This window comes from Pieris brassicae, chromosome 12 (assembly GCF_905147105.1).
Source record: "Pieris brassicae chromosome 12, ilPieBrab1.1, whole genome shotgun sequence".
NCBI classification, from domain to species: domain Eukaryota; kingdom Metazoa; phylum Arthropoda; class Insecta; order Lepidoptera; family Pieridae; genus Pieris; species Pieris brassicae.
Window position 1 is genome coordinate 5,059,946 of NC_059676.1, and position 16,476 is coordinate 5,076,421.

Sequence of the window (16,476 nt, forward strand, 5' to 3'; positions counted from 1 at the left end):
CGTAAAATGTTTAAGCGTAAAACATAAAACCACCAATTAAGTTGTAAAACTTACACTTCCAATACGCACAATACATCGCTGCATTTTTCGTCAAATCCCAGTTTATTTGAAAAACAGGCGAAACCGTTCGAACCTGTTATCGATGGACTCCGATCAAACGCTCGAACCATTGAGTCGCGTTGTGCGCGTGTCACATCTGGCTCCTTAGACGAACCTAATAACATTCACGCGCCGATTTCTTTATGTTTATTGTAGAACGAAGATACTTTGACATAACAACCGTCAACGGTTTTACTAGGTACTGCCCGCGTATGTACTTTTGATACGCGTGGCATATTTTGCGTTGTCTTATAGACAGACAAGGCTCCCAAAATCATTTTATAACAACTGAGTGTTGTACAAAGTTACTATTAAATTACAATAAGTTTTCCGAACCTATGTATGTGAACGGGTTTATTTACTGTTTTTTTTACGCGACAGCCGAACCAGCGCATATTATTTCACCTAGGGAAGGAAGCATCCTGGATATAGCTTCCGGATACCCAGGCCCACACATATACTAAACATAAAATTACGCGACAGGATGACTACAAAAATACGGAAAAAGACAAAAGTAAATGACGTTCTACAAAAATCAAAAAAGAGAAATGGACAAAATATGTATTAGGATGGTATCCAAGAGAAGGCAAAAGGAAGTAGGGACGTCAATTAAAAATATGGGCAGGTGGTTAGCCAAACGTTGGAGCAGGCTAGCCAAGATAGAGCAGAATAGGCCAAAATACGGGGAGACCTTTGAATTAAGGCCATTTGACTAAAAACTGACTGCAAATAAAATGATAATATTTTTTTCATAATCAACTGTCAGAGAATAAAGGCTATATTTATACTATGTATATACTACACATCCCAAGTAAAATATAACGTGACTAAAATTAGTAAAAATATGGCTTGGAAGGTTTGAAGGTGTATTGTTAAACGGAGCATCCTCGACGAGCCCAGCTGAGCCCAGATGACGCGCCTGATGTCAAGATGTTGTAAACACTTCAATAGTGCGATTCTATGTATGTACTGATTGTATTCTCAGGGATATGCCTTATGTATCGAAAGTTTAGGGTAAAGTAAAGAAGTAGTTTAGGTAAAGAAATTGTGTTACTTAGCCAGATGAATTATATCAATTTATTAATATTTCATTCACTGTGAAGGTTGTAATTATTTCGTGGTATATTATGCGCTATGTATAAATAATAGTGTTAAATTTGGAATAATACTTTATTTATTTAAATACTAAAATAATAGCTAATATTTTACAAATCTTAATATCTTATCTTAATAGTTGTTTTATCGTAACATTATTTGAGAAGAGTGATGGAGCTTAGTCGAATTAAAACCAAGTCAATAAATAAGGATACGTTCCTTTAGTATTTAGACGATAAATTCCGCTTCTGTAAAGAAAATAATATCATAATTATTTTATAAAATAAATAAATTCATAAATAATAATTATTAATAAATATAGCTGTTGAACGCTTAGTCCTTATCATTTGTCGTCGTGACCTTCAAAACGTTTTAACACTTTCTATATTTTATACACTTATTAATGACACCATAGTAACAACAATTATAGTTTATATTAACATTATTAATTGCGTTTTTTTAAAGTTTTATATGAAGATACAAGTTAAACTCAAAAGTATTTAAGTAATAGAATTCAAAAAATCTAATTAAACTTTCTATGTACTTACCCAAGTTTTGACAAACCGTTGTTGCCCATTGGGTGAAGAAAACCACGACATCTGTTCAAGTTCATTTGGAGTAATGACGAACATTGGTTTCCTTGTAAATGGCCGTGTGTGATAGAGGCCGCGAAATATTCCCAGGCGCGATTATGACAACACGGCCTATGGAGAAGACAGCCAGGCTGGCTCCCTCCACCATTAGGATAAAAGTCAGCTATTTTATTATTTGTTAAATTTCCATGTTTGGCGAGCATACGTACGGCACCGTATTAGGCACGAGTTTAGTACTTTAGTTTTAACTTTGATCGGCATGCTGCGTTTGAATATGTCCTTCATTGTACAGTATTTGTTCCAGGTAAGCTGTGTCCTACGTTCTAGTTCTTGATCATTATTATTGTGGTGTAAGCTTATTTGTTTACCCAGGTATATGTCTATCTGTCTGTCTGGTTCTAGTTTAGATTTCTTTTCCTGTTTCAGATAAGAGAACCAAGTCGTCTGCAAACCTTAGGTGGCTTAGGTAGGCATCTATAATTTTATTTTTATATTTTATTTATTACTATTACTTTTGTTTAATTTCTAAGAAGTCTACTGAACCGATTTTCATTGTGCATTACCTATACAATTTAATAAAGACATCATACTATACAATTTATTGTTATTCTATAAGACACAACTTCAGACATCTTGCACTGTTTATTTATTTATTAAAGTTTACCACATCATAAATAGTACTAAATCTACTGCATATTTTACAAAATCTTTCATCTAAAATGTATAATTGAATTAAACATAAGTGTTTCAAAGAAAATTAAAAATAAAAAAAGCACAAAATAACATTAACAGAAATTTTTGGTAAAGTAGAAAAACTAATAGAAATAAACAAAAATAATCAAAAAAACAAATAATTAGGTTCGAGATAGGCACCCAACAATGCGCTCTCTATAACCGATCAGCTACTACCGCTACTACCGAATAGCTGCGGATAAGCACTCTTCAATCCGTTAAAATCGCGAAGAATTGGAAAGAGAGGTGCTTGGACTCCTAGGTTGGTTTGGTTTCTGTTCTAATAACAATACAGTATGATCGTTTTATGTCGTTTCTAGAAAACTGAGTGTACTGTATAACATAAGTTGTTATTTCATCGTTCACGTTCCTCCAAAAACACACAACATTAGTAGTCGATTTTTAACTGATTAGTAATTTTTAACAACGAAATTTAATGATTATACGAGTTGATATTGGTAACGTATTAATAAATCAACATCATCCTCTTTATTTAATCCATTTTGGACGTAGTCCTTCTCCATTATCCTCCAGCACCTACGCGTTGCACAGGCCTTTCTGTATCCAGTGGGAGACAAGCTCCTTGATGATGTCGTTATTAGTCCACCTAGTCGATGAGCGCCGAGTCGCCAAGGACCCAACGGACCCAACGCTATGTGGCCGGCCTACTGATTTTTAAATAAATAAGTAAAATTAAGAGGAATGTTTTGACCTTTTACAAGTACAACGGAGGTTTTTGGTTTCGATTTCATGGGAATATAAATAGCTGATAAAACTAGTTACGGCTAGAAAATTATGCATAACGCAGAGAGATGCGTTTGTCCCAAATTCAATTTTTTCCCCCAGCAAATGTACAGGTTCATGAAAAGTAAATTGATAGCTTTTGCAATATCAAAAGTTACAATTCAGAAATCAACGCCATAGCGGCATTCGCCTACAATAAAATAACTACTATTTAAAAGTCATGATATTTACACATCAACAAAGTAGATGGCGTATTTAAAAAAAACTTTAACAGATACTTAAAGCATTACCCAGTATAATATTTAGATTTTAATGTATGTATTAACGTGATCAATCGTCAACTGTCAGACTTGACATCTGATTATCATTTCCTTTTGAAGTCAAGTCGATTTTATGTTTTATAATTTAGACGACATTTAGAATTTGTAACAAAATATTAGATGAATATATTTATAAAGTCTTCATTAAAAGGTCAGTAGTTATAATTAAATATACTGAAATACATGCGGAAGTTGGAATAAAATAAAAACTAACTAAAATGTAACAAGTTGTATACAATGTACTATAGATGGCGCTGATCTCAAAAAGGTATTTAAAGTGTAAATTTAAAATAGGATAAGTATATAATAAGAATGTTTACTACATTCTATTGTAAAAGAAAAGGGGTTTTAATTAGTACTAATACTTGCTCGTTGAAATGTTACGTTAAATTAATTTTTGAGCTGATTCATTTCAATAATTTATGGAAAATTTTATGCCATTTCAACCTTTTGTATTCAATGTCTTCTATACTCGGGCAGACGAGATTTAGTTCGGGTATAAGTTCTCAGGCGTTGTATTCAGGATCCGTAGGTTGCAGTTATACAATTGGAATTCCTTAACCAAGGAATGTCAGTAATTTTTACGTCATATTTTATAGTAATACCATGCTTGCTGGAAAGCTTATAAAACTCGGAACATATATTTTGTTTCAATTTAGTAAATATTAAATAAAAGAGAATTGTAAAAAAATTAATATCCGAGAACAATAGGCATTGCATATCAGGAATAATTTCTGTTTACTTAGTACCGTTTTATGGAGCACCGGGTCCACTAAATCGTAGGATAATATCCTATCTCATACGTGCAGGAGTTAAGCCTAGATTTAGTTTCGATTTAAACATACAGGAGGTAAACCTTAATAAACTTTTTCCGTAAATTTTTCTTGACTAAAGGTCCTTTATCAAACATTTATTTAATGAGTCTAACCATATCGTTGATTTATCTAAGTTCCATAGGTACCTTCTAAAATTAAATCTCTCAATATAGATTATGTTGCTAAAAACTGACTTGTGTACAAAAGAGAAATATTAGTGAAATTAAAAGGGTGCAATTAGATAACACTTTATTGAATAAGCTTTTAAATGAACCACAAATAAGTTGCCCAGTACCGATACAGTACAAATACTATAAGTGACTTTAAGGTTTTTTCCTATTAAAAATATGAGCGCGATGAAATTTTGTTCACCATGCATAATCTGACCAAGTTACGTGCCGAGACTATAACATAAGCACAATTTATAATTTGTAACAAACTGCAACTCAACTCTAAACTGCGCAATAGAAATTTAAACAATAGTTAATTTATTTAATACCTATTTATATTTAATAATAATATGTATTAAGTTTGTTTGCCTCATCACAGTATTGCATTTTACAGGTAATACCATCTCCTCACGATGATTTGGTGCCTATAAAAGATCTTTAGAAGTCTGTGGTAACAGGTCAACAGTCATTCAAAGAGATGACTATACACTACGATTAAACTAAAGTAACACATGAACCAGAAGATAGCAATAAACCTCGCCAAAACCATGTTTATGGTGGTTTTTAGAAAAGAATACTTGAACCCAACAATCTCGGTGGCAGGTGCTATTTTGGAGAGAGTCACTAAATACAAGTACCTAGGCACATGGGTGACTGACGCATGGAAATCTGAAATTGAAGTAAAGACCCGAATAGAAATTGGTCGTGAATCCTTCAACCAAATGAGAAAGGTAGAGTACCTTTCTCATTACAACAACGACATCAGTTTACACCTCCGGAGTAGGATGCTTCAATGTTACATCTGGCCGGTTGTAATATATGGTTGTGAAGTTTGGACCTCGAAGGAGGCAACCATTAAGAAACTCGACGCCTTTGAAATGTGGTGTTACCGAAGAATTTTGAGGATAAGCTGGGTCCATAGAGCCACGAATGAAAAGTTCTTAGGCGCGCCAAACGATCCCGAGAACTCACTATGACCATTAAAAAGAAGAAGATAAGTTACTTAGGACATGTGCATTTGAGTGTTAGTTAAAATGTACATATTATTTGAAACATACATATAGTGTGTACCAGAAAATGGAAACCACCATTTAAAAACTTGTTAGTCATCATTATGTATTATATTTGACTACTTGACCTCATGCCACATCAAGACTTATTATTATTTCATTATCTTTATCAAATTATATAGTCAATAAAGTAAAAATAATACTAATGAAAACGAAACATTTTTATGTAAATGATAAGGTCTGGTATATACTCAGTACTTCTATTATACTATAAATTTAAAAAAGTATTTTAATTTAAATTGTCAATGATTTTAGATATGCAGCGGAATATGGAATCATTGTTGTGGGCCCAGGCACTTCACCAAGAGGGGTTAAAATACCTGGAGATGATTAATCGATCGGTCGGTCGAGGGAAAAGACGTGCTAGCAGAAGGAGGAAGTCGTCGAACCAGCGTAGAACAGCTGATGCGCTTGGCGAAGAATAAGAAGTATGACGAGCTGACCGCCAACCTCCAGTAGTGGAGACGTACTATAAGAATAAGAAGAATAAAAAAACTAAAGCATGAGTGGCGTGAGCATATGTGTGAATTAAAAGCATTTGTAAGATTTTAATTTAATTTAAAGTCTATCTCAAATGGCCTATCTATGGTTAATACATTTACCACTTTCTGTTGCATCATAATCAAGGTTTAAAAAATATAGAAATACCGGTAATTTTGTGTAAACATACATTTATACAATATGAAGGTAAGCAATACAGTCTAGGTCTAGACACCCTCAAGTAATCTGTCCCATCTATTTTAAATGAACTCACCACTAAAAGCCTTTGGACGCACGTGTCCCGACATTCAAACTGGACTAATTAATTGGCATTCTGTGACCGACATAGCTAACACGTGGTATGCTCGAAAGATCAGACATTTCCCTTGATGGTCGCTATATTGGAATTCGAATTCTGAATAATACTTTTGTATTCTTATCATACGAAAATGAGTTTAAACATTCACGGGTTTATATAGACACTGGTCTGGGGTACATAGATGTAAATTTATATTATAGTTAGAAAAATAACTAAGATTACAATATCTACATTTTAGATTCAAAAGGGACAAAACGTGTCACATCATGGATAAGACCATTATTCGAACAGCGCATAGGACGACCTTAAGAACGTTTGCAAAACTGCTAGGATGCACGGGCTCTAGGTGGCTTGTCTATGAGAAACATGGCATTTCTGAGAAAAAATCTATACCTGTGAATAGGATATTACTAAGTAATATTTTAATAGGTTTTATCACATTGTACGCTATCCGCACTTATTACGAGTATCTAGAAAACTCATTCGCTTTAGTCTGTTTTTCTTTGAATATGTGGCCTTGTTGGTGCATTAAATCTATCTATCTATATAAAAGAAGGTCACGTTTGTTACACTATTTATAATTCAAGTTAGTTAGTTAGAGTTAGCTTAGAACCAGCAGACGGACTTTTTATCCCGTTTCCGTGGGATGTAATGTAAAACGTTATATATAATGTTATAAACATATAACAAAACGCAGCAAACAGCAATCTAAAAAATATATCAGTCAGGCCGTTTATTTGTTAAAACTGATATATCGCAAAGTAACACGAAATAACAAAACACAACTGACAGCTAAACGTAATGTTATCTATGGTTCAGTATAAAATGGACAATTAGAAGTTTTACAGTTGTTTGGTCGATGTGTTTATTTCGAGTTTCTATTACCTTATCGTGCCGATATTATCATTAACAATGCCACGACCAGGACGATCGTCTCTTTTCCGACAAAGCCGTCATACAATAAATGGCTGGACCGATTTTGATGTTTAAGTGGAATGGTTCAGATTATTTACATTTAAATGTTTTTTGTTAGAGCAGTGTTGGCCTATGGGCTTCAGCGTGAGACTAATCCTTGAGGTCGTAGGTTCGATCCGCGGCTGTGCACCAATGGACTTTCTTTCTATGTGCACATTTAACATTCGCTCGAACGGTGACGAAAAACATCGTAGGAAACCGGCTTGCCTTATACACAAAAAGTCGACGGTGTGCGTCGGGCACAGAAGGCATCAGTCATAAGTCACACCTGCTTGCCTATTAGATTAACAAATGATCATGAAACAGATACAGAAATCTGAGGCCCAGACATAAAAAAGGATACTTATTAACTGTTTTTTGTGTTTTGTATAAATAATTAATCATTCATTGTAATTAATTTGTTGTAGGCTCTTTCTTTATTTGTACACATATGACATATCTGTATAACTGTTGTTTCATTATGGAACAGAATATTACATTCACTTTCAATAGTAACTCAACTGCATGTAACTATCTTTGTTTGCTTCCAGTCCCATAGCAGCCTGGACATGAAAGTACAAATTAATATTTAAATATAACATGTCTATAGGTACATGTAACTAGAAAGTTGTGTGAGAGTCGGAAACAATTATTTTATAATTGTTTTTAATTTAAGATAATTTATTGCATTTTACACATCTACACGATTCATTTGTTTTCAGCTATCGTCAGCGAGATACTGCCACAAGTTGACGGTACACTTCTGGACATTGACTTATTAGTTATTGAGATTTAAAGAACTCCGTCGAATATGTAAAAAGTAAGGTATAGAAAGCTTAAAAGATACTCAAAGAAGGATTCATTAACGCTCGAAATAGACACGATAAATCCTTTTAAACGATTGTGTACGAATCCTAGTGAGATTTTGCTCTAAAGATAGCTTTTTCTATTTTAGATTATAATACTAGAGAGTTCAGTGACCTTTCTTTTTAATTAGTCAAATCGATATCGTGAGCTCTTGGGATTCTAAACGTGTACATTATGTCTGATAAAATAAATGTGTCTAAATTCCACTGAAAAACATTTTTAATTACTAAGATAATAATGAATAAATTAATATCAATTATTTTATTTTATACTGATTTTTATTTGACTTTCACCATTGCAGGGCTCTAGAAAGGTAGAATTTTTTCTGCAAACCCAACCTCATTATTGCAATTGACTACAGAGGCACGGTTATTGCATACTTTAGTTGACAACTGTTTGTTGATAGAAAGTCCTAGAAGAAAGTCCATAATTACCGTCAGAGTTTTGAACTACGTTTTATTAATTTAAAATGTGTTTAACATTATCACAATTCACTTTAAATGTTACAATGGTTATTATAGTTATAAATCGTTTATTTGCAATTAAAATGGTACAATCAGATTAATTATTTATATAAAAGCTATATTATATAAATATTAATAATCATAGTGTCAATAAGAACAGTTAAGTTACTTATAATTATTGTCAAAATTATAGTAAATTTTTCAAATATATCGTGGTGCAACATGCAGGCTCCCACAGCCGTGTAATAGACACTGTAACTTGGTGTTCTCAATAAAATACATAAACATTAATGTTTCAGTAGCCATCAATCAGTTTACATCTGAACTTACTTATATAACGAAAGTCCTGAAGGAGCGTTCGACGGACCAGTAAATTAACGTTAAATTCTTACCAGCACCTTTATAAATGCTGTAATTTATGTATTTTATGGCTATTTCGTCGCATACCTATACTGCCTACTGACAACATCTTTATCAAGAATATTTTTTAACGTGTGGGTCGGAAGCCTCCTATATCTAATAGAGGCAAGAGTTAAAAGAAATCTAGATTTTTAACTGTACTAAAATATTTTCATATGGTTGAAAAATATTGATCTAAAATGAGATTGTTATTAAAATCAATTATAAATAAAACACTAAATAGTCGGTCATATATTTTATTCGATCTAGAAAGGGTAGTTCCTCTTGGTGTTTACACGGAATATTCCAGTTCTGAAATAATTTAATTAATGTTAAAATTAAAAATAACAGCATCTTTAACTTTACGTCAACTAACAATACGACGCAGTTTAACATAGATAATATCACGAACTTAAGTACTTTAATTAACATTAATGCTTAATAAAATCGTGATCAGATAATCAAATTGTCTTTGTCATAAAGTCGTTTGTTTGTCGATCCTTATATTCAATCAATATTACTGTCGATATAATGTATGTGCAGTGATGGTACTGGCTTGAGCGTGGGCCTCTAAACTCTGATGTCGTGCCTTCGAATCACAGCGGATGAACTTACTATATACGTGGGTAATTTATTTGCTTGTCGGTGATGAAAAACGTAGTGAAATGGCATGCCTTAGACCTTAAATTCGACGGCATGTGTCAGGAACAGAAAGCAGATCTAGCTACCTATAAAATGATCATGAAACTGATACAGAAGGCCAAGATCTACAGATTGTAGCGCCGCTGTTATTGTAATGTATGTTGGATTAAACGTAAATAAACAAAGAGTAGATATATTTATCACGTCTTATACACCTTACACAACATTTTCTGGCTCTTAAATCACTGATTAAGATAGATTAGAGTTGATCATACCTAGATAGCCATAATCAATATGCCTCCTTTTAAAACTAAATCAGTTTGATTGCACTGTATTAACTAAACAACCCTTAGAGCTGTAATAAATTATAACCATAGTAATTGTGATGCTTACCCAAGTTTAAAAAGATCATTCGTGCCCAAGGGAATTAGGAATCCCCTACAGGTATTCCATCTCATATCAGACAAATTTGAACATTGGTTAGCCCTGAGGTGGGTGTTTGTCAGCGATGCGGCAAACAGTTCCCAGGCACGGTTGTGGCTACAAGGTCCTGATAGAATACATCCTGGTTGACCATCCCCACCATTGGGGTAGATGTCTACATGACCAATGGCATCTGCGATACCCCTCGGAAAGAGGCCGAAAGCATCAGTGTGAATAACTTCGACGTACAGCGCGTCCCTTGAAGAAAGACGCCGGGAATTTGCTCCCCATTGATCACGTGAAGGGTCCAGACCTGAAGCGTGCTTATTGTTAGTTCCCAAGTTGATCGATTCAATAGTATTTTAATATACATATAATATTTAAATATAACAAAATATTAATTAACACAAGTCTGGTAAATTATTTAAAATTAAACAAATATTTAACACTTCAAAATTAATCAATAAATTTTGAGATAAATAGAAACAACAGAAAATACGGAATGTATTCAATTATATGTAGTGCAAATAAATAAAAATAATTTTAATACACCAATAATATGTTGGAAATAGGCATTACCTGTGATTCTTGCAACTTCACCGTTCAGGGTTCTTCCTGCGTATCCGGCAATGTGCGCTCCAAGATTGAATCCGACCAAATGCACATCGTTGAGAGTGGTAACGTTTGCTTTTACGAGATTACTAATAAGTTCAGCCACAGCAGTACCAACACTAGGCACGGCACTTACAGCATTGGAATAACTCTGTAGAGAGTATTGGGACCAGTCCACAACAATGACATTTGTATCGAAAGCAGTTAGCATCGCTGGAAAATCAAAATTAATTGAATACATAGAACCTTTTGTGGCTATCAAATTAGCCCTAAAAACATATTGCTAGGCCTTCCTGGGGGGGGGGGGGGGGTGGTTGGTTATAAGCCATAGAAAGTTGATCATACCTAGCATCATCATAGCTTTAAGGAAAACTATTAATTGGTATAGAAATGCGAAAATGTATTTGTGTTTGTCACTAATTCCTGACCTCTAAACTTAACATATTTTCTAGAAAGTTCTTATCTCAAGAAATAAGTTGCCATGCGAGTTATGTAACCTAACTTTAGTTAAGTTACATATAAATAATTTAGGTGTAATAATGAGAAGCGTTAACCAAATGTAAACAACCGTCGTACACTTGAAGCCAATATAGAGCCCTTTAGTTTTTACCACACTTATAAATTGTATTTTAACATTCTCGTTTCCGAAAATGCACAATAACATAAGTGTCATTAGATTTATGGATCCTCAGGTAAGCCAAGTTTGTCTTTGTTAGGGTCACAACCCCTCTACTCCTAATTTTGTGTCAGTTATAAGCTCTTATTTTAAAGCATTAAAGTCAGTTGTTACTTAGCTATTTACAAAGAGATTTATTTATACATTTCTATACAACAAGCGCCACCGAACTTTATTTGCGTTAAAATATTTTTTTATAAGTGGGCACAGCATCTTTTGGAGAGGTCAAAAACGCAGCTGCCGTATCCCATGGGCATTCATGTTAGTAGGTGCATTGCCGGCCTTTAAATTTTAATATAAAAGCTTGCTTTAAACAACAACGTATTTCTAGTACATATTTTTAATATTGCGATTATATTTTTGTCGACACTTACCATCTTTAACAGTAGGATTTAGACTGGTAAAAGCAGTTCCCTCGTGACCATGGATTATGATGGTTGTGGCATTACGCGTGCCGGCTAATGAAGTTTCTCCTATAGACTGGATCGTTCCATTGAATCTCTCAAGATTACGTATGTTATCTCTAAGAAAAATTTTGGACATATTTTTATGTATACAACATTATGTTATTATGTTTAATTTAAAACTATACGACACATAATAGGTGAGCGGAAAGGTTGAACTTTATCTATGGCTGAGATTTAAGAGACGTTATTGTAAGACGGTCAAACTCCGGACTAAGCCAAGTCAACTTGACTAACATAATCATATTCAGAAACATTGTTCTTGTCAAAGTTAGCTAAATCTTTCTTTTGTTTTTGGCATAATTAGAGTGAAAATTTTGTTTCTAATCTGTGAAGCCATATAACAAAATAATAATGCATTTACTGCAAAAATAGATAAAATCATATTAATACCAAGTGAAACTGCAAGAAACAATCAATTGAAAAGTTAAGAACTCTAAAGAGAACATATATTACGTTATTTATACACATATATTCAGTTAAAACATATACGTAATTCGTATGCTCTTCAGTTTGAATGAAGTGGACTTCGACATGAGCCATAATTCGCGACACTGTTCTGAATCTCACCCTATGGTCATTTAGTCTAGTTATTACCTTAATGTTGCCATTTAATAAATTAAAACGTTACCTGGTATACGCGTAGTATACGTTCAATCTTCCGTTAGATGGTTTAATGCTTTCATACGCTCCACTGCTCCCTGGAAACAAGACACATTATTAAAAATATACGAAATATTTTAGCAGTAACACGACGATTTACGACATTGAATACTGCTGTTCAATGTCGTAAATTTATCTAAAGTATATTAGAAATCATAGCCTTCGTCAAAACTAAATCTGCATAATTAATTAACAAACCCATATCTTGTCTCTCTTCGTTCCAGCGTAAAGCCAACTTAATAGAAAGTGACAAACGAGTACGATACTTATTTATTTATTACAGAAATACATACTTAAAATGGAGCATTGGAGCTAACTAGTAATAAACATATAAAGTTGTGATAAATTGCTAAAGTTAAGTGTTATCAAATTTGCAACCAAATTGGTCCACTGAAACATTTTTAATTGAAACTGAAAGATGATTTCAAAGATCTAAGTAAATTATTAAAAAAATATCAACTTACCCGCCACAGCAAGGCACAGTACTAGCACCTTGAACAACATGTCTTAAAAGTTATCAATGCAATACTATATTATGTTTAGTAGGGACGCATTTAAATACTTAAATAATTTGATAAAATTGATAAAAAAGTGACCGTTAAAAAAATATCTCGTAAAAAGCGGCGTCTTTTCATCAATAGATTGATTAGACTGATAATCTGATATGATTGATATAAAATTAATTATTAAGATTTGAATACAAATAAAAGTTTATTGTCCTTCACGACAGCGCATTATCAGACCTTGATTATTTTGTAAATAATTTTCCTATAGTGTTGTACAGTTGAAGATGTATCTAAAAATTTCTTTTAATTTTAGCAAACTTTGAACATCACAAATTTATAAAGATCTTCTTAATTTGAAATTTGTGATGTTAATACAATTTGAGACAAGGGAACAAAACCCAACAAGCAAAACTGCTATGGCGGACCCTGAATTAAGTGTTACTTGTTAGATTCACGTGTATTGTGTTCAAAGGTAAAAAACCAGGAGGCGAATAAATCAAAATACCCGATGCACATTAAACTTAGTAACTGTGTCCAAATGTTTTTGACACTTCTAAATTTATTTTCAGACGAACGACGCGTGTCCCGGCAGTAGTGAACAGTTTAGAGCATTTGAAAAGTCATCCTTAATTTTCTGAAAATATCTCGTAAAAAGCGGCGTCTTTTCATCAATAGATTGATTAGACTGATAATCTGATATGATTGATATAAAATTAATTATTAAGATTTGAATACAAATAAAAGTTTATTGTCCTTCACGACAGCGCATTATCAGACCTTGATTATTTTGTAAATAATTTTCCTATAGTGTTGTACAGTTAAAGATGTATCTAAAAATTTCTTTTAATTTTAGCAAACTTTGAACATCACAAATTTATAAAGATCTTCTTAATTTGAAATTTGTGATGTTAATACAATTTGAGACAAGGGAACAAAAAAAACAAGATGCGCGTCGATAAATGTTTCCTTCTCGGCAACCCAAATGAAGAGAAACAATGTTATAAAATTGTGAAAAAGTACAAAACAGATAAAAGAATCGAAAGATAACAATTTTTTAACCGGATTAAAGCTATTTGTATTATTATAAACTTATAATTTGAATGTGTACAAGCTATGTTAACAAAAGACTATACTAGATAAAAGGATGTTAAAAATAGAAATTTAAAAAGTTCGTGAGAAACGTCAAGATCGAGATCGACCCACAGATAATGAGATGCATAGACAAATACATATACTGTGCTTTAAAACTAAATTGAAATTATAATATTTCATAGATTTTTCGTATGTGTCAAATGTGGCGGGTGTAGAAGCGGCGGCCCTTGCAACATCAATAATTTATCTAATCCTTGTTACTGTGATTGTTGAATACTTAGCATAAAAGTAAGTATTATAAATATAGCAACATACTACTTTGAAACACTCAATACAAGAAGTATTGAAAGGTGCTTACCTAACTTCGATGATATTATCGAAAATATTATTTAAGAACAAACTTTTTAATATTTAGAGATTTCATGACTCAAAGGATGAAATTCAGAAACGGTACATAGCGGGAACTATGTCTTCCGTATGTCAAAATCCAATAAATTTTTGATGTTTGAGTCAGACGTTAAATCTCATTTCAGAATCTCACCTCTAATAGGACAGTAAAACAAATCTCTTGGCCATATAGATTCTACCCATTTTATAACGATATGCAATATTTATTTGTTTTGGTATACCTATAACGTACGGATCTTGCGATTGTATAATATAATAAGTAATAATTTAATATAAAAATGTTTAGTCTCTATCAGCCGAAGCGTGGCGTTGAGGATAGAATTAAGTTATTAATATCAACGCATACACGAATTCAAGTCTGAAAATTCACCAGGAGCTCTTAGCATGGTCTGCCATCGGCTCTCTCGCCGTTAATAGAGAGAGGGTCAACCCCATATGAACCCATCGATAAGTGACAATGCTTAAAATATTAAATATGATTTAAATAAAAAACATTAAAATTATACCACATAATACTGAAGGTTAAGTTACTATAAAATTAAAAATAAATGAATTGTTTACACCGGAAAATTACTAATGCGTCATATTAGAACAGATAGGAAGTAATATTAAAGATAAGAACTAAATTTTATAATACTAATAAAGTATGATAAATATTTGATTGGCCGCCAGATTGAGTCACTCAGTTTCAAATACAAAACGATTTTTTCATCAAATTCATTAATAATTATAATACATATACATTGAAAATCTATTCCTATGAAAAATATAGTCATATGTTTTGTACTCAATGCACAGAGCACTAAATTACACACTAATTATACACTCTCTCGACATGACAGTGGTCGGAATAAATATCTTTTGGCAATTGACAACCGATTGTAAACAGATATCTGTGTGATAATAACGATTATCAAAATATGATATTATTTATTATCTAGAAATGTACGATGAACTTTATTCTTAAGGGGGCTTGAATAAAACATAATAATATTTATATAACGAATTGATTAATTAATTCGATTATTTGACTTTATTCAATCGTATATATTAACCCTTGAGGAAATTTACGTCCTACTGTCGATTTCAGTTAAATAAATGAAATTTAAATATCTGACGTAGTCTGTATACTCATAATCGTGTTAATTAATATGCGTGAAGTGAATTCTGCGAATTTTTTAATTTTTTTTAATGAATTATTTAAAACCGACGTACACGGCCAAACGTAAAGAAGACGTCGGCAATAAGATTATTTAACTTTTTTAAAACGAAATAAAGTTACCAATGTAAACACCTAATAACGAGTGTCACCTCCTCTTGCCAAAATCACAGCTTGGTTCCTTCTGGTCATGCTTTCCGCGATGATTTAATAACATTTTGAGGAATACGTTGACATTTGTGTAAATAATCTTTTTTGCACTCTGATGAATTAGCTCTTTAAAGTGGTTGCAGTGATCCTACAAATCTCTTTAGAACATCTCAGACATGCTCAATTGGAGTGAGTTGAGGACTTCGAGCTAGCCGATCTAAACGATTGATCCCAACTTGGATATACACTTCCACCTCACCAAATCGGTGCGGGATATTGTTGTTCAAAAATAAAGCAGTTCATCCTCAAGAGCAGTCAATGTGGGTTTTGCATATGGAATGAGGACTTCCGTTATGTACCGGTGAGTAACTTGCGTAACTCTTGTGGTAATCACAAATTTTGACGATGGATGTCATAACCTATATCAAGATATAAATAAATTATTACTTAATAATTCGAAATGTTAAGAAAACCGCCTATCGATATCACTATAATAGTCTGTCCTACGCACTGGCGCCTAACAAGGTGCCAATCATTTAATAGGAATGGTTGAATTCAAG

The 16,476-nt window shown here is 32.8% G+C and overlaps 1 protein-coding gene across 1 annotated transcript; it reads right to left on the minus strand.

Annotated features, from left to right (window-relative positions):
• Window positions 1-9,362: 9,362 nt before the first annotated feature.
• Window positions 9,363-13,170, minus strand: LOC123717491 (endothelial lipase-like). The gene is made up of 6 exons (XM_045673499.1): window positions 13,066-13,170; window positions 12,570-12,639; window positions 11,849-11,997; window positions 10,766-11,011; window positions 10,157-10,499; window positions 9,363-9,433 (listed from the first exon to the last, which is right to left on the minus strand). Exons 1-6 carry the CDS (start codon window positions 13,103-13,105, stop codon window positions 9,388-9,390), a joined length of 894 nt encoding a protein of 297 aa, XP_045529455.1. The 5' UTR covers window positions 13,106-13,170; the 3' UTR covers window positions 9,363-9,387.
• Window positions 13,171-16,476: the final 3,306 nt, after the last annotated feature.

Coding starts and splice junctions, on each gene's coding strand:
- LOC123717491 (XM_045673499.1), bottom strand. CDS start 13,105: ATGTTGTTCAAGGTGCTAGTACTGTGCCTTGCTGTGGCGG. Junction 11,012..11,848: donor AAATCCTACTGTTAAAGATG/GTAAGTGTCGAC, acceptor TTGATTTTCCAG/CGATGCTAACTGCTTTCGAT. Junction 9,434..10,156: donor AATGATCTTTTTAAACTTGG/GTAAGCATCACA, acceptor AAATTATTTCAG/AACTGGAATATTCCGTGTAA.